Consider the following 15,628-nt stretch of genomic DNA (forward strand, 5'->3'; position numbering starts at 1 on the left):
TAGAAGGCTGGGCTGGCTGGCAGTGGTTTTCAGATTGCCCCTTGGGGGGAATATTTTTCCCCAGGGAGGCACTGGCAATATCTGAAGACATTTTGGGGTATCATAACTGGGGAGAGGGGAGAGGGTACTACTGGCATCTAGAGGATAGAGACCAGTGATGCCACTGGACATCTGACAGAACACAGGAGTCTTCCCCTTCCCCCAACAGAGAATTAGTCCCAAATGTAATGGTATCGAAGCTGAGCAGTCCTGGGGGGTCTGACCAGGCAGCTGCTGGGATGCCCCCACCCTGTGGGAAAACGGTGCCTCAGACACAGTTGACCAAAGGCTCTCTCTTCTTAGGGTGTTAAAGGAACAGTGGATTCGAGCTAAGTATGAAAGACAGGAATTTATGGCCGATGGGAAAACCACCTCACCCCCAGGTAAGGTTATTTCCATCATCTTTTGAGGTCTACGTTCTAATGAATTCTGGTCAATAAAGCACCCAAGTGTTAGGAAGAGGGCCCAGTCAGGAGCTATCTGCTGGCCTCACTCTGGCCACAGAGGCCAAGGTGTGGGTTCCTTTGCCTCTGAAACAGCAACACGTCAGCAGGCGGAGTTTTATGGTCTGAGTGGTCAAGAAGCATTTTTATCTCTGGTCCCCACAGGGCCACAGGTGCATACAGTGTCTTAGTGTAAAGTTGCAGGAAGACTCACCCACCAGGCAGTTAGCAAAAAGCACCCCTGCTGTTGGGGAGTGTGGCCCCTCATGTGGCATAAGGCTTGGTAAGGTACATGGGAGGGATTTCCGCCTCCCTTCCCACCTTTGTGTGGGGCCCAAGCTCACGGCTAGCCCTCGGCCTGTGGCCGAGTCTGCCCACTGCTCTGAGCCCAAGCTGACGCTGACCCAGAAAGCAAAGTGTACAAAACCACTGCAAGGACTGGAGACAGCCGGAGCTCAGCAAACCTAGCTAAGGGGAGCGCATGGTACTCTTGAACTTGCAGGTACCCAGAGGTCGCTCAACATTTCCGCCCTTTGGAGGGTTTTGTCAGGTCGGGGTCAACATGACACCAGGCAGCACTGTTACCAGCATCTTTCAGAATCATCCAGTGTCTCAGAACTTAGCCTTCTTAAGGGTTTAGTTTGTCTTCTTATGAAAGAGCCAAAGAAGGAAGTTAGGGAGAGCCCAACCGAAATCATGAGACCTGGCAAATTTGGCCCCAGACAGAGCCCTTCGTGCAGCAGCTGACATCGCTAAGTTAGATTTAAGATATTTTAGCACGGGGTGGAGCGTTCTCTTTACCCTCGAGACCCTACGTGGTTTGCAAACTGCTTGTTCATCTCAAGGATGTGGCTGTTCCCTCTTTCTCATCCTTGGCGGTTAAGGAAACCGGGAAGGGTTCCTGTGGAAGCGGGGAAGGGACAATGCACAGTTCCTGAGAAGGAAGTTTGTCCTCCTAGCAAAAGAAGGCCTCCTGAAGTACTACACTAAAGAGGAGGTAAGAGACCAGACCAGCAATGGTCCCTCCCTGGGCGCTGGCCCGCACCCCACTGAGGTCACATTGGAATCAGTGGTGCCATCTTCCAGATAATCTCAGCCATTGAGTGTTCAGCACCACACGGTTACTTTTCCACAGTCAGGCAATCAGTCCAGTCCGAAGAAAACACACCTCCTCTTCCCTTAGAATTAGCTTAGACTGGGCCTTGGATGGCCACTTGAGCTTACTGCATTTATTCATGCACTCAAGAAATTATTTATTTATTTACATATTTTAAAGATTTTTATTTACTTATTTGAAAGAGAGAGAGGGAAAGTGGCGGGGGGTTGGGAGGTTGGGGTACCAGGTGGTGGGTATTATAGAGGGCACGGCTTGCATGGAGCACTGGGTGTGGTGAAAAAATAATGAATACTGTTTTTCTGAAAATAAATAAATTGGAAAAAAAAAACCATTTACCTTAAAAAAAAAAAAAGAAAGAAAGAGAGAGAGGGAGAAAGAGAAGGAGTGGGGGGAGGGGCCAAAAGGGAGAGGGAGTGAGGAAGAGGGAGAAGCTGACTCTTCATGGAGTGGCGAGCCCGATGCGGGGCTTGATCCTGGGACTCCAGGATCATGACTTGAGCCAAAGGCAGCTGCTTAACCAACTGAGCCACCCAGGTACCCCTTAAGAAATTATTTATTGATCACCTACTATATACTAGACATTCCTATAAGCCCTGGGGCTATAGCAGTAAATGAAATGAAGCTCCTGTTCTCAGGGGGCTTACAGTCTAGTAGAAGAAGACAGGTGGAGGGGCGCCTGGGTGGCTCAGTGGGTTAAGCCGCTGCCTTCGGCTCAGGTCATGATCTCAGGGTCCTGGGATCGAGTCCTGCATCGGGCTCTCTGCTCGGCGGGGAGCCTGCTTCCCTCTCTCTCTCTCTGCCTGTCTCTCCGTCTACTTGTGATTTCTCTCTGTCAAATAAATAATCCTTAAAAAAAAAAAAAGAAGAAGAAGACAGGTGGTAACCAAAAGGTACATCAACATATGATATCTGAGGGGCACCTGGGCGACTCAGTCGGTTAATTGTCTGTCTTCGGCTCAGGTCATGATCCCAGGGTCCTGGGATTGAGTCCCCTGTTGGGCTCCTTGCTCAGTGGGGAGCTGCTTCTCCCTCAACCTGCCCGCCCCACCGCTTTTGTCCTCTCTCTCTAGCAAATAAAGAAATAAAATCTTATATATATTTGTGCATTTTTATATACATACATATATGTGATACAAAACACACACATATATATATATGATATATATGGTATATGGAGGTGGTAGTAGGTTCTGTGAAGAGAAGTAAAAGCAGGGGCACCTGGGTGGCTCAGTGGTTTAAGCCTCTGCCTTCGGCTCGGGTCATGATCTTAAGGTCCTGGGATCAAGCCCCACATTGGGCTCTCTGCTCAGCGGGGAGCCTGCTTCCCCCTCTCTCTCTGCCTGCCTCTCTGCCTACTTGTGATCTCTCTCTGTCTATCAAATAAATAAATGAAAGTCTTTAAAAAAAAAAGAGAGAGAGAAGTAAAAGCAGGTGGAGAGTTAGAGGATGGTGGGGCTAATATCACACAGGGGTCATGGAAGGCCCCTCTGATGACATTGGAGCAGAGAAATCAATAAAAGTGAGCAAGTCAGGGGCTCCTGGATAGATCAGTCAGTTAAGCAGCTGGCTCTTGGTTTCAGCCCAGGTCATGATCCCAGATCAGGATCCAGGCTTAGTGCAGAGTCTGCTTAGGTTTCTCTCTCTCTCTCTCTCCCTTCTCCATCTGCCCTCCACCACTAAAATAAATAAATAATTAAAAAAAAAAAAGAAGTAAGCAAGTCATGTGGGTACGTGGGACAGAATAGAAGAAGTGGAGGGAACGTAAACATAGTCCTGGATAGCACATACATGCGTGCCCGTTAGAAAATGACCCCTCCAAGATGGTGTAGCCCTGAGGCCCAGGTCTAGATAAGCAGAAGCCTAGATTGCAGTTCTCGATTACAGCCTCAGCCAGGGACTTTTCATTTAGGGCACAAACTACTCCACCATAAGCCACAGCCTGAGCTGGGAGGGTAGTCGGTGGATCAAGGAAGCCAAAGTGACCTGTGCAGAAGGAGCAAAGAAAAGGACGGAGATGAACTCACATAGGTAAGGACCTTGTAAGGCCTAGTAAGACTCAAGATTTAAAAAAAAAAAAACAGTTTTATCAAGCTATAAATTCACAGAGATGCCTGCATGGCTCAGTCAGTGAAAAGTGGGACTCTTGATCTCAACTCAGGTCTTGATCTCAGGGTTGTGGGATCAAGCCCTACCCCCAGCCCTACGTTGCACTGGGCTCTGCTCATAGCAGAGGGTCTGCTCTGGATTCTCTCTCTCCTTCTTCTCCCTCAGTGCTTGCATTTTCTCTCTCTCTTTCTCTAAAATAAATAAATAAATAAATCTTAAAAGAAAGATACAAATTCATGTATCATTACAATTCACCCATTTAAAGCATACAATTATCGGCTTTTAATCTAGTCACAGAGTTGTGTAACTGTTACCACAATCAATTTTAGAACATTTTCAAAACCCCCAAAAGTGGGTGCCTGGGTGGCTCACTCATTAAGCACCTGCCTTTGGCTCAGGTCATGACTCTTGGGTCCGTGGATCAAGTCCTGCATCAGGCTCCCTGCTCCGTGGGGAGAAACCCCAAAAGAAATCCCACATCCATTAGTCCTTATCCTCTCCGCACCAAACCCCCAGCCCCAGGACACCAATGATCTACTTTCTGTCTCTGTAGGTTTGCCTATTATGGACAAATAAGGACATGGACGAGGTGGTCTTTTGTAAGAGACCTCTTTCATTTTGTATACGTGTTTAAGATTCATTCAGGTAGCATGTATTTGTACTTCTTTTTATTGCTAAGTACTGGTCCACTGTGTGCACCTTTCATCTGTTCACTTAGTTGGTGGACATTTGAGTTATTTCCACTTTTTGGCAAGTGTTAATAACACTATTATGAACATTGGTATAGCAGTTTTCATGCGGATGTTTCCACTCTTCTTGGAGATATTCCTAGGAGCGGAATTGCTGGGTTGGATGGCACCTCCGTGTTTACTCTTTAGAGGAACTACCACACTGCTTTCCAAAGTGGCTGCACCGTCTTATGTTTCCACCAGCAATGTGTGAAGGTTCCTCTTGCTCCACATCCTCACCAACACTTGCTGTCATCTGTCTTTTTGATTATAACCATTTTGGTGGATAAGAGGTAGTATCTGGTTGTGATTCTGATTTACATTTCCTTGATGGCTAATGATGTGGAGCATCTTTTCATGTGTTTATTGGCCATTTTTCTATCTTCTTTGGAGAAATGTCTGTTTAGATCCTTTTCCCGTATTTTAATTAGTTTAGTTGGCTTTTTATTATTGAGTTTTTATAGTTCTTTGTGTATTCTAGACACAAGGCCATATTGGATACATGATTTACAAAAATATGTAGGCTTTTGGGATTTTACTCTGAGATGAGAAGCCATAGGAAGGTTTTGAGCAAAGAAGTGATATAATTTGATTTAAGCTCTTTGCATTTGGGGAATACAAGTCTTGTGATGGATGAACATTTTGTGGGGACAGTTTCTTCTGTCCTTTTTCCCCTGCTTGCATCAAGGACCATTACCATGACTATTTTTATTTATTTTTTAAATATCTTTAAGTAATCTCTACATGTAACATGGGGCTCAAACCCATAAATCCAGGGTTAAGACTTACATGCTATACTGACTGAGCTGACCAAGTGTCCAACTTCAACTTTTTTTTTTTTTTCAACTTCAACTTTTTAAAGGACCACTCTGGCTGCTGCTGCGGTCAGGATGGGGCAGAGAGGAGGCAAGAGTGGAAGGAGGGAAAGCAATTAGGAAGCTATTGCAGTAATTGAGGAATCAGGGCGCCTGGCTGGCTCAGTCAGTAGAGCATGTGACTCTTGATCTCAGAGTTGTGAGTTTGAGCCACACCTTGGGCATGGAGTTTACTTAAAACAAATAAAAACAGTTACTAAAAAAATTATCAAGGGAGAAATAATGGTGGATTCGACCAGTTTGGTGGTGAAGGAGGTAGTTCAAAGTGGTCAGATTTTGGAAGTAGAACCAAAAGAACTTACTGCTGGATTGGTCGTAGGGTGTGAAAGTAAGAAGGATCAAGGGTAGCTCCCTGCTTTCTACCCTGTGCAACTAGAAGGAGAGATTTGCCATTTACTGAGATGACAAAGACTTAGCTCACTGAGAGGATGATCAAGAGCCCTTTTTGGCTTGAGATGCTTATTAGTCACCCAGGTGGATGGAGAAGGAGGTTGAATACGTCAGCCTGGAGTTCTGGGGAGAGTTTGAAGGTGGAGTTGTCAGCGTTGGGAGTGGTTTAGTGATAGAACTGCCTGGGATCACCTGGGCAGGAGTGTGGGTAGATGAGAAAATATTTTTTTTTAAGATTTTATTTATTTATTTGAAAAAGAGAGTGAGAGCATGAGAGGGGAGAAGGTCAGAGGGAGAAGCAGACTCCCCATGGAGTTGGGAGCCTAATGCTGGACTCAATCCCTGAACTCCAGGATCATGACCTGAACTGAAGGCAGTTGCTTAACCAACTGAGCCACCCAGGTGTCCAAGATGTTTTTTCTGTATCCAAAACATGCTTACTAAGATAATTTCCCACTCATCTTTTTTTTTTAAGAATATTGATTTATCTAGATATCTAGATAGAGAGAGAGCACACAGAGGGAAAGGGAGAAGCAGACTCCCTGCTGAGCAAGGAGCCCTGTGCAGGGCTCGATCCCAGGACCCTGGGATCATGACCTGAGCCAAAGGCAGACGCTTTTTCAACTGAGCCACCCAGGCATCCCTGTTTCCCACTCATCTTGACTCAGGGTGCTTTTAGTGCTGCTCCTGTCTGAAGGAGCATCCTTCCGCAAGCCTTGCTTTTCATCTTGTGGGCTGGCAGAGGACAGTGGAGCAGTCCGCACACAAAACTATTGTTTGTGCCTGGCCAAGGACCGTGGTGGTTTTGTAGCATCCTGGCCACTTCATGTCCACGAAGTGGGTGTTGGGGGTCTGTACCAGGTGCTGTTCCTTGTGCTTTTCCACTTTTCTTCTGGGGATGAGTGCAGATAGTCCTCCTTCACAAGGAGTGTGTTCTTGTGGGGAGGTTGTCAGGTGCGGAAAGGAGCAAAAGCAGAAATCCTAGGACTGAGGATTTTCGTTACTTGTTCCTGAATGACAAACTACCATACAGCTTAGTGACTTAAAACATCAGTTTATTATTTATCTCAATCCCGGGGGTTAGGAGTTTGGGCAGGCCTTGGCTGCTGCAGTGTACCCCATGTAGCATCAGCCAGCTCACGCACCCTGCCGCCCTGAGCTGGTGGTTGAGCTGGGCAAGAAGGCCCAGGAAGCCTTCACTCCTAAGTCTGGAGCCTTGGCTCCTTTAGGGAGCCTCTGTCTCTCCATGTGCTTGTTCCTTATTTACGAGTCTGGCTTGAGCTTCTTTGCAGCATGGCAGCTGGCCTCCCCTGAGCAAAGGGCGATGCTGTAGGCCTCTTCAGCACTAGGTCAGGAACTATGTTCTGGGACGCCTGGGTGGCTCAGTGGGTTAAGCCTCTGCCTTCAGCTCGGGTCACGATCTCAGGGTCCTGGGATCGAGCCCCGCATCAGGCTCTCTGCTCAGCGGAGAGCCTGCTTCCCCCTCTCTCTCTGCCTGCCTCTCTGCCTACTTGTGATCTCTCTCTCTGTCAAATAAACAGATAGAATCTTTAAAAAAAAAAAAAAAAAAGAGGAACTATCTTCTGTTGGTCAAAGCAACTCCAACAGCCAGCACTGATTCAAGGGTAGCAGATACAGACTTCCCCTCTTTATGGGTATCATGGCACATACATATGGGGAGGGAAGGAGATTATTTTGAGATTATTTCCCACACTGAACCCTGAGACGTTCCAGTATTTAGAGGGCAGAAAAATGAGACGTTTCCAGGAAAGAATGTGAAGGAGCGGCCAGCAAAGTCAGAAAAGGACAAGCTCTGAGCACGTTAGCCATCACCTGCCTCCATTTCCTATGGGTGGACTGACGGACTGACTGAATTTCGCCTTCCTCCTGTTGCTTTCCCAGATAGACCTAGCAGGTGACTGCAGTCTGGGACCAAGTGAAAAATGACGGGGGGGTGAAGAGTACTGCCCCTCCGAGTGAGAAGTAGGGGCTTCTTCTCAGCCTTCAATTTAAAGCACTGAAAAATGTTGCAGGTCCAAAAGGCAGGCAGAGAAAGGGCTGCGGCAGAGTTAGAAGCAAATGCAGTACCCCAGCGGCCACTAGGAGCTGGCCTCCGGGAGAGTCTCATCCTTGGTTCGCCAGGGTCCATCTGTTTCTCAGTCCGAAGCCAGTTCAGTCTAAACCAGTCTAAAAACAGAACGAGTGGCTTCTGTTACTTTTAAATTTCTTTCCCAAGAGGGAACTTTTTTTTTTTTTTAGGTTGTAAAGATAAAGCATTTTTATGTAAAAATTTTGGGTAATACAGAAAAGTAAGGCTGAAGAAAGGAAGACTCATCTCAACATAATAAAATAATAATACCCAGAACAGGTTTTCTTAAAAATTCTACAAAGCAAAAAGAAAAAGACAGTCTTTTGGAAAAATTGGCAAAGAAAATAGACTGGCAGTTCACAGAAAAGGAAACCAAAATGCCTGATAGATAGAAGAAGAGATGCTCCATCTCTCTGGCAGTCAGGAAAATGCAAATTAAAGCCCTATGGAATATACCACCCACTCACCAAAATGGCTGGAATTAAAAAGGCTGACAACTGGGGCGCCTGGGTGGCTCAGTGGGTTAAGCCGCTGCCTTTGGCTCAGGTCATGATCCCAGGGTTCTGGGATCAAGCCCCGCATCCGGCTCCCTGCTCAGCGGGGAGCCTGCTTCCTCCTCTCTCTCTCTGCCTGCCTCTCCGCCTACTTGTGATTTCTGTCTGTCAAATAAATGAATAAAATCTTTAAGAAAAAAAAAAAAAAGGCTGACAACTCCATGTAAAGGACGTGGAGAAACTGGAACTCCCCTATGTTGCTTGGTGGGATTGTAAAGTGATACAACCACTTGGGGAAACCATTTGGCAGTTTGTAATAAAGGTAGATATATATTTAACAGTATAACCCAGCCATTGCACTCCTAGCCATTTACCAAAGAGGAACAAAAACATGTGTCCACAAAAATATTTGATGCAAATGTTCATAGGTGTTTTATTCATTATAAAAAAAAAAACCACCAAAATGTGGAAAGAACCCAAATGTCCATCCACAGCTGAATGAACAAATTGTAGTATATCCATAGAAGGAATATTACTTAGTAATACTACTCAGTAATAAAATGGGACAAACTACTAATAAATGAACAATGTAGATGAATCTAAAATAAATTATTCTGAGCAAAAGAAGCCTTATTCAAGAGTATGTACTATATAATTCCATTTATACGAAGTTCTAAAACAGGCTAAAACATTTCATATCAACAGAAAGGAGATAAGTGATTATCTAGGGTTGGGGGGGCAAGGAAAATGACTTCCAGGGGCCTGAGGAAACTCTTGCATTAGTAGTCTTTTTTTTTTTTTTAAAGATTTTATTTATTTATTTGAGAGAGAGAGAGAAAGAGAGAGTAAGCAGAGGCAGGAGCAGAGAGAGGAAGAAGCAGACTCAGCACTAAGCTCAAAGCCCAGTGTGGGGCTAGATTCCACCACTCCAAGTTCATGACCTGAGCTGAGACTAAGAGTCGGAAGCTTAACTGACTGAGACACCCTCGTGCCCCAGGGATTGCGGTGATGCTTCCATGGGTGTATCCGTTTGTTAAAAACCATGCTGTACTCTTAAAATGAGTGCCATTTATTATTTATAAATTATACTTCAACAAAGTTGATGAAATGAATGTTAAGAATGACATTCAATTTCATACCCATCATATTGGCAAAAAACTTAAATCTGCCAGTCAGGTGTGGGTGAGGCCATAGGGAAAGGGGATCTCCTCTGTGACTGAGTGTGTTACTCGTTTCCATTATTCAGTATTCAGTTGAAGTAAATAATGGTTCAGCTGCTATGGAGAGCCATTCAGTGAAGTAATTTGGCAGTTTCCTGTACATTGAAGATGTATACCCATGTGATCTAGCAATTCCACTCCTAAATATACACCGTGACTTGGAGAAACCCTCCCGTATGTGTACCATGGACACAGCCTGACTGTAGCATCACTTCTGATTGTAAAAATCGAAATAATCTCAGTATCTTGAACAGGAAAATAGAGATAACCTTTGGTGTGGTCATTTACAAGAGCCAGCCAGGTTGGTGTATCTCAACATGAACAGAACTCACAAATGTAATGTTGAGTGACAACAACAAGATCTAGAGTGATACATATAGTATGATACCATTTATGTAAATGGAAACCACAAAAATCAATACTGTATATTGTTCATAAATATGTAGATGTGTGTAGAAGTATAAAAAGTGAGCTAGAAGAATAAACATCAGACTCAAGACAGGGATTGCCTGGTTGGGGGGAGTACAGGAGAATGGGATAGAATGAATAATAGTAGAAGGGATTTTGCCTTTATTAGTAAAATCATATTTCTTTTGGAAAAAGTTAGGAAGAATATTGGTAAAATTAGATATTCTTTTGTGTTTCTAGCATTTCCCATAGTATTTAAAAAGGAAAGTCTTCCTGTAGTCCTTCAAGAAGAGTATTAGTATAAACATGTCTATATTTTTTAAAAAGTATTTTATTTATTTATTTGACAGAGAGACACACAGCAAGACAGGGAACACAAGCAGGGGAAGTGGGAGAGGGAGAAGCAGGCTTCCCAGCGAGCAGGGAGCCTGATGCAGGGCTTGATCCCAGGACCCTGTGATCATGACCTGAGCCGAAGGCAGACACTTAACAACTGAGCCACCCAGGTGCCTCTAACATGTCTATATTTTTATGCATGTTCAAATTGACATACATTTTATGTATATGTATATATACTTCTGCAAGTATGTATGTAATTTTTTGTTTTAGTAGGTTCCTACTATACATCCTGTTCTGGGATTTGGTATTTCTACCCATGGATATCATGGATATTTTTTCATATAAGTAATACTGACCTAGGGGCGCCTGGGTGCCTCAGGCATTGGGTATCTGCCTGTGACTCAGGTCATGATCCCTGGGTCCTGGGATCCAGCCCCTGGGATCAGGCCCCCTGCTCAGCAAGAAACCTGCTTCTGCCTCTCCCACCCCCGCTGCTTGTGTTTCCTTTCTCGCTGTCTCTCTCTCTGTCAAATAAATAAATAAAATCTTAAAAAAATAAGCAATATTGATCTAAATTATCTTATAAAAATTCTGTGATATTTCATATACCATTATTTGTTTATTTAACCCATTGTCCCTGATGTGTGTGTATATATATACATACACATATATAGTAGTTATATATTATTATATAGTTATATATATAATAGTTTCTCTTCCTGCTCCTCCTCCTCCTCCTCCTTTTTCTTCTTCTTCTTTTACTACTACTACTATTGTTCTAAAAAACATGGCAACAAGCATATTTTGACATACATGTTTGCACAGTAATGCATTTCCTGGCAATAGATTTGCAGATGTGAAATTGTGAGTTAAGGCGAAATACTTAACAAACAACAAATATGACCAAATTTCCCTCTAGAGAAGACTATCGAATAGAACTTTGTTCAGTGATGAAAATGTTCTATGTCTGCCTTGTCTGATACCCTAGTCTGATACCAACTGCCTAGCACTTGAAATGGGACTAAGCATAGGGAAATGAAGTTTATTTATTTTTCTATAATTTTTTTTTTTTAACTAAGGTCTGGGCCCACTGTGGGGCTTGAACTTACGATCCTGAAATTAGGAGTCACCTGCTCTATTGACTGAGCCAGCCAGGTGTGCCCTAAGGAACTGAACTCTCATTTTTATTAAATTTTAATTTAAATAGCTATATGTGATTAATGGCTGCCCCACATCTAGAGTATTTGTACCATTTTTCTCTCTTATCAATTACAAAGGAAAACACTCTTTTCCCTTCCTTGCTTAGTATGGGTTAGTGCTTAACCTGTGTTCCAGACCCCTGCCAACAGAGTAGAGCATGGGAGGGAGCTCCCCAAGGCCCCCATACCTGCTTTTATCTATTTATCTATTTTATTTTATTTTATTTGTTTGCATCCATAAATGATTTGCGTCTGAAAAGGTTCTGTGGCTAAAAAGTTTGGAAAGTCCTAAGTTCAGGACGTTCCAAGCCCCCTCCCAGCTCGGAGAAGCCAATCTGGTAAAATGGGAATGGCAGGATGGCCAAAACACAAGAGAGAGGTAGAACATTGCTGCATCTGAGTATTAGAGCAGGAATACTCAAGAGCTATGGAAAGCTACAAAGTGGTTATCCATGTGTACTTTGGCCTGGGTGAAGGTGATGAGAAGTCACCCGCATCCTCTCTTTCAGGGTAAAGGCCCCAAAGCTGTCATCAACATCAAGGACTTGAACGCCACCTTTGAGACAGAGAAGATAGGGAACCCCCATGGACTACAGATCACCTACAGGAGAGAGGGCCACGTCAGGAACCTCTTCGTGTACCATGAGAGTGGGAAGGTGAGATGACTGGTGTTGGCACCCCAGCCCCAGCCCGCACCCCAGGACTCTGCAGGCCTGCCTTGCCAGCTCCCTGGTTCCACAGCCACTTGAGGAGCACTGCTGCTATTGGCCTCATCTCTTGTCCCTTTCCGGGCCAAGACAGCTGTTGGAGCAACGCAGAGTGAGATCAAGGAGAAAAATGTGGCAGGCAACATGAGTGTGTGTGGCCGGTGCACAAGCCACGAGGGGAGTCCCATTAGCAGGAAAGGCTAGCCCCAGAGTGACAAATCCAGGTAGGGTGGAGATTCTGCACATGTGAGCAGGGGTGGATGGAAGATGTGGCAACCCTAAACCCTAGGGCCTTGCTTCTCCCCATGTGGTCCTGCACCCACAACATTAGCATCCCCTGGGAGCTAATTAGAAATGCAGTCTCAGGCCCATGTGAACCTACTGAATTAGAGATGCATTTTCACAGGGGCTCCCGGTGAGCCTTCAGCACATTGAGGTTTAAGACATCAGCTCTGCTAGAGAAGAACGGGCCAAAGGTACAGGTCCAACAGAGTAAGCTAGGTCAGAAAGAGCAGTCTCCCGACTGAGCAAGGGACACAGATGCCAAGTGGAGGTGGGGAGGGGTAGAGGTGAGGGTAGACATTTTTGAGTGCCTATTAATTCTGTGCGAGGCACTGTTCTTGGCAATCACATCATTTCTTTTCTCTTTCCTTTTTTTCTTTTTTAGATTTTATTCATTCATTCATTCATTAATTCATTCATTCATTTGAGATAGAGAGCACAAGAGTTGGGGAGGAGCAGAGGAAGAGGAAGAGGAACAAGCAGACTCCACACTGAGTGCGGAGCCCAGTGCAGAGCTCGAACCCATGACCCTGAGATCATGACCTGAGCTGAAATCAAGGCAGACACTTCAGCGACTGAGCCACCCAGGCACCCCGTTGTTCATCATTTCTTTCTTTTCTTTTCTTTTTTTTTTTTTTGTTCATCATTTCTTAATCCTCAAAACAGTCCTGGAGATGTCTTAAACCTATGTTACTGAGCCCTGGGCCTGTTAAGTAATTTGCTCAGGGTCTCCCAGACTATGGTTCCTGAGTCCTACAACCCTTTTACTCCTCCCCCCTGCCCATGTGCCTCTAGCAGAGGGAGACTCCTTGGCAGCAGGAGCCAGGAACCCTAGAGGAGGAGGAGATCTTCCCAAGGGGCCCCAGCACAGGGATGCTGGCCGAGTCTGGGCAGAGTTTCTGCTGGTGGAGTCTGAAGGATGAGGGTTTGGAATCAGAAACTGGAGCCCTGGTTTTGCCACTCTGAGCTGTGTTACTGGGCCAAGTCCCTTCCCTTCCTCCATCTGCTTGTTTGTGAATTAGAACACCCCCTGCCCAGAGGGGTTTTGAGAGTGAATGACCATGAACGATGAATGTGAAAGGATTTCATTACAGTGAAGTACATTTCAAACTAACTTCTGCTAATTAGGGGCTAATTGGTGGCTCAGTGGCTCAGGTCATGATCCCAGGGTCTTGGGATAGAGCCCCTTGTCAGGCTCCCTGCTGAGCCAGGGGCTGACTTCACCCTCTCCCTCCTGCAGTGCCTCATGCTCTCTTGCTGTACTGTGTGATGGGGTGTGCGTCATGCTGGGGACACACAGGAGATGTGTAAGTGGCAGGGAGCAGCCACAAGAAAGAGTTTCTATTTAAAAATTCTGTGAACATGTTGAAAAAGGGTCTGGCCCTTCTCTTTCCCTCAGTGCTCCAGCTTCTCTGTTAGGTAGGCATAAGTGGGGGCTACTCGTGCCTGCAGGAGACACGTCCCTCTTTTGAAAGTGAAGTGGACAAGGGGTCAGGTAATGATCCAGGGTCCTAAAATCAAGCTTTCTGCTCAGCAGGGAGTCTGCTTCTCCCTCTCCCTCTGCCTCTTGCTCCCTTGCTTGTGCTTTCTCTCTCTCTGTCAAATAAATAAATCGGTCTTTTTCTTTAAAAAAAAAAAAAAGTGAAGTAGACAGCTATAAGGCTTTAAAGCAGGAAAACCTGTATAGAGGATTGAAACAAACAAAACTTCAAAACAAAACTGCATACAAATCTGTATGCAGGTTGGATTTGGCCCCAGTGTCACCCGTGAGTGACTAAAGTGAAGGTCTGGGTGAGTCTTTTCTGGGATTGCCCCGTGCCTTCAGTGCCTGGGACCTGGAAAGGTTATTAACATCTGGGACAAGAGAACTCGCCACTCTGGAATACTAGGGCCAGAGCAGCTCTGCTGGTGAGAGACAAAGGGTCATTCTGTTGCATTCCTGGAAAGCCATATTCAAATGAATTTCTCAATCACCGTATTACATCAGAGGGCAGCAGTTCGGCCATTCAAACCATTCTTTCTCGGCTTCCCGATTCCAAATTCTCGAGAGAGAGGACTTGAGAAGCCTGGTCTAGCCTCTGCATTGGTCCAGCCCTGACCTCGTTGCTGTGGCCGAGAAGGGGCGGGTCCTAGCAGCAAATGTGGCTGCAGTTGTGGGTGAACGGTGAGTGTGTGAGCAAGGCTGGGGCGGTTCTCATAGAAGCTAGGCTCGGGCTGAGCAAAAATCCACAACTAAATTGAACTTCAGAAGAAGTAGAATGTTCTAGGCCAAAGCTAGGCGAAGCAGAGTGTACAAGGCGGAGTGAAATATATTGGGAGGATTGCAAAGGTTTTGGGTTTTTTTTTTTTGTTTGTTTGTTTTGTTTTTAAAGATTTTATTTATTTTGAGACAGAGAACCAGCAGAGGGAGGGGCAGAGGAGAAGCAGACTCCACACTGAGCAGGGAGCCTGTTGCAGGGACTCCATCCCAGGGTGCTGGACCATGACCTGAGCTGAAGGGAGATGTGCAAATGCTCTTGTACCTACGGAGCTCAGGGGGTGAAGTAGTCATACTAGGGAACTAAGACTTTTCATCTGAGGGTAGCAGAGAGGACTCTAAGCCAGACTTAGTTAGATTTTCAATGAAGAAATCAGGGGTGCCTGGGTGGCTCAGCAGGGAGCCTGCTTCCTCCTCTCTCTCTGCCTGCCTCTCTGCCTACTTGTGGTCGCTGTCTGTCAAATAAATAAATAAAATCTTTTTAAAAAAATCATTCTGGGGGGCGCCTGGGTGGCTCAGTGGGGTAAGCCTCTGCCTTTGGCTCAGGTCATGATCCCAGGTCCTGGGATCACCCCGCATCCGGCTCTCTGCTCAGTGGGGAACCTGCTCCCTCCCCCACGACCCACCTCTCTGCCTGCTTGTGATCTCTGTCAAATAAATAAATAAAATCTTTTTTAAAAAAATCACTCTGGGAGGGTGCCTGGGTGGCTCAGTTGGTTAAACGACTACCTCCAGCTCAGGTCATGATTGCGGGGTCCCAGGATTGAGTCCTGTATCGAGCTCCTTGCTCAGTGGGGAGTCTGCTTCTCCCTCTGCCTGCCACTCCCTCTGCTTGTGCTGTCTCTCTCTCTCTCTCTGACAAATAAATAATAAGAAAATAAATGTAAAATAATAATAATAAGTTAAAAAAGAAAATTACTCTGGGGAAAAAAAAA

The 15,628-nt window shown here is 45.4% G+C and overlaps 1 protein-coding gene and 1 pseudogene across 2 annotated transcripts in view; one reads left to right on the plus strand and one right to left on the minus strand.

Moving 5' to 3' along the window:
* Positions 1 to 15,628, plus strand: part of ADAP2 (ArfGAP with dual PH domains 2) — a 28,947-nt gene that overhangs the window by 5,533 nt on the left and 7,786 nt on the right. For both annotated transcript variants that reach the window (XM_044248369.1, XM_044248370.1), the window contains exons 4-6: positions 343 to 422; positions 1,367 to 1,479; positions 11,957 to 12,103. In XM_044248369.1, coding sequence (XP_044104304.1) covers positions 343 to 422; positions 1,367 to 1,479; positions 11,957 to 12,103 — 340 coding nt within the window. The remainder of the gene's footprint in view (positions 1 to 342; positions 423 to 1,366; positions 1,480 to 11,956; positions 12,104 to 15,628) is intronic.
* Positions 6,374 to 9,427, minus strand: LOC122907274 (annotated as a pseudogene).

The sequence above is a fragment of the Neovison vison genome, chromosome 5 (assembly GCF_020171115.1).
Source record: "Neovison vison isolate M4711 chromosome 5, ASM_NN_V1, whole genome shotgun sequence".
In the NCBI taxonomy this organism is placed as follows: Eukaryota; Metazoa; Chordata; class Mammalia; order Carnivora; family Mustelidae; genus Neogale; species Neogale vison.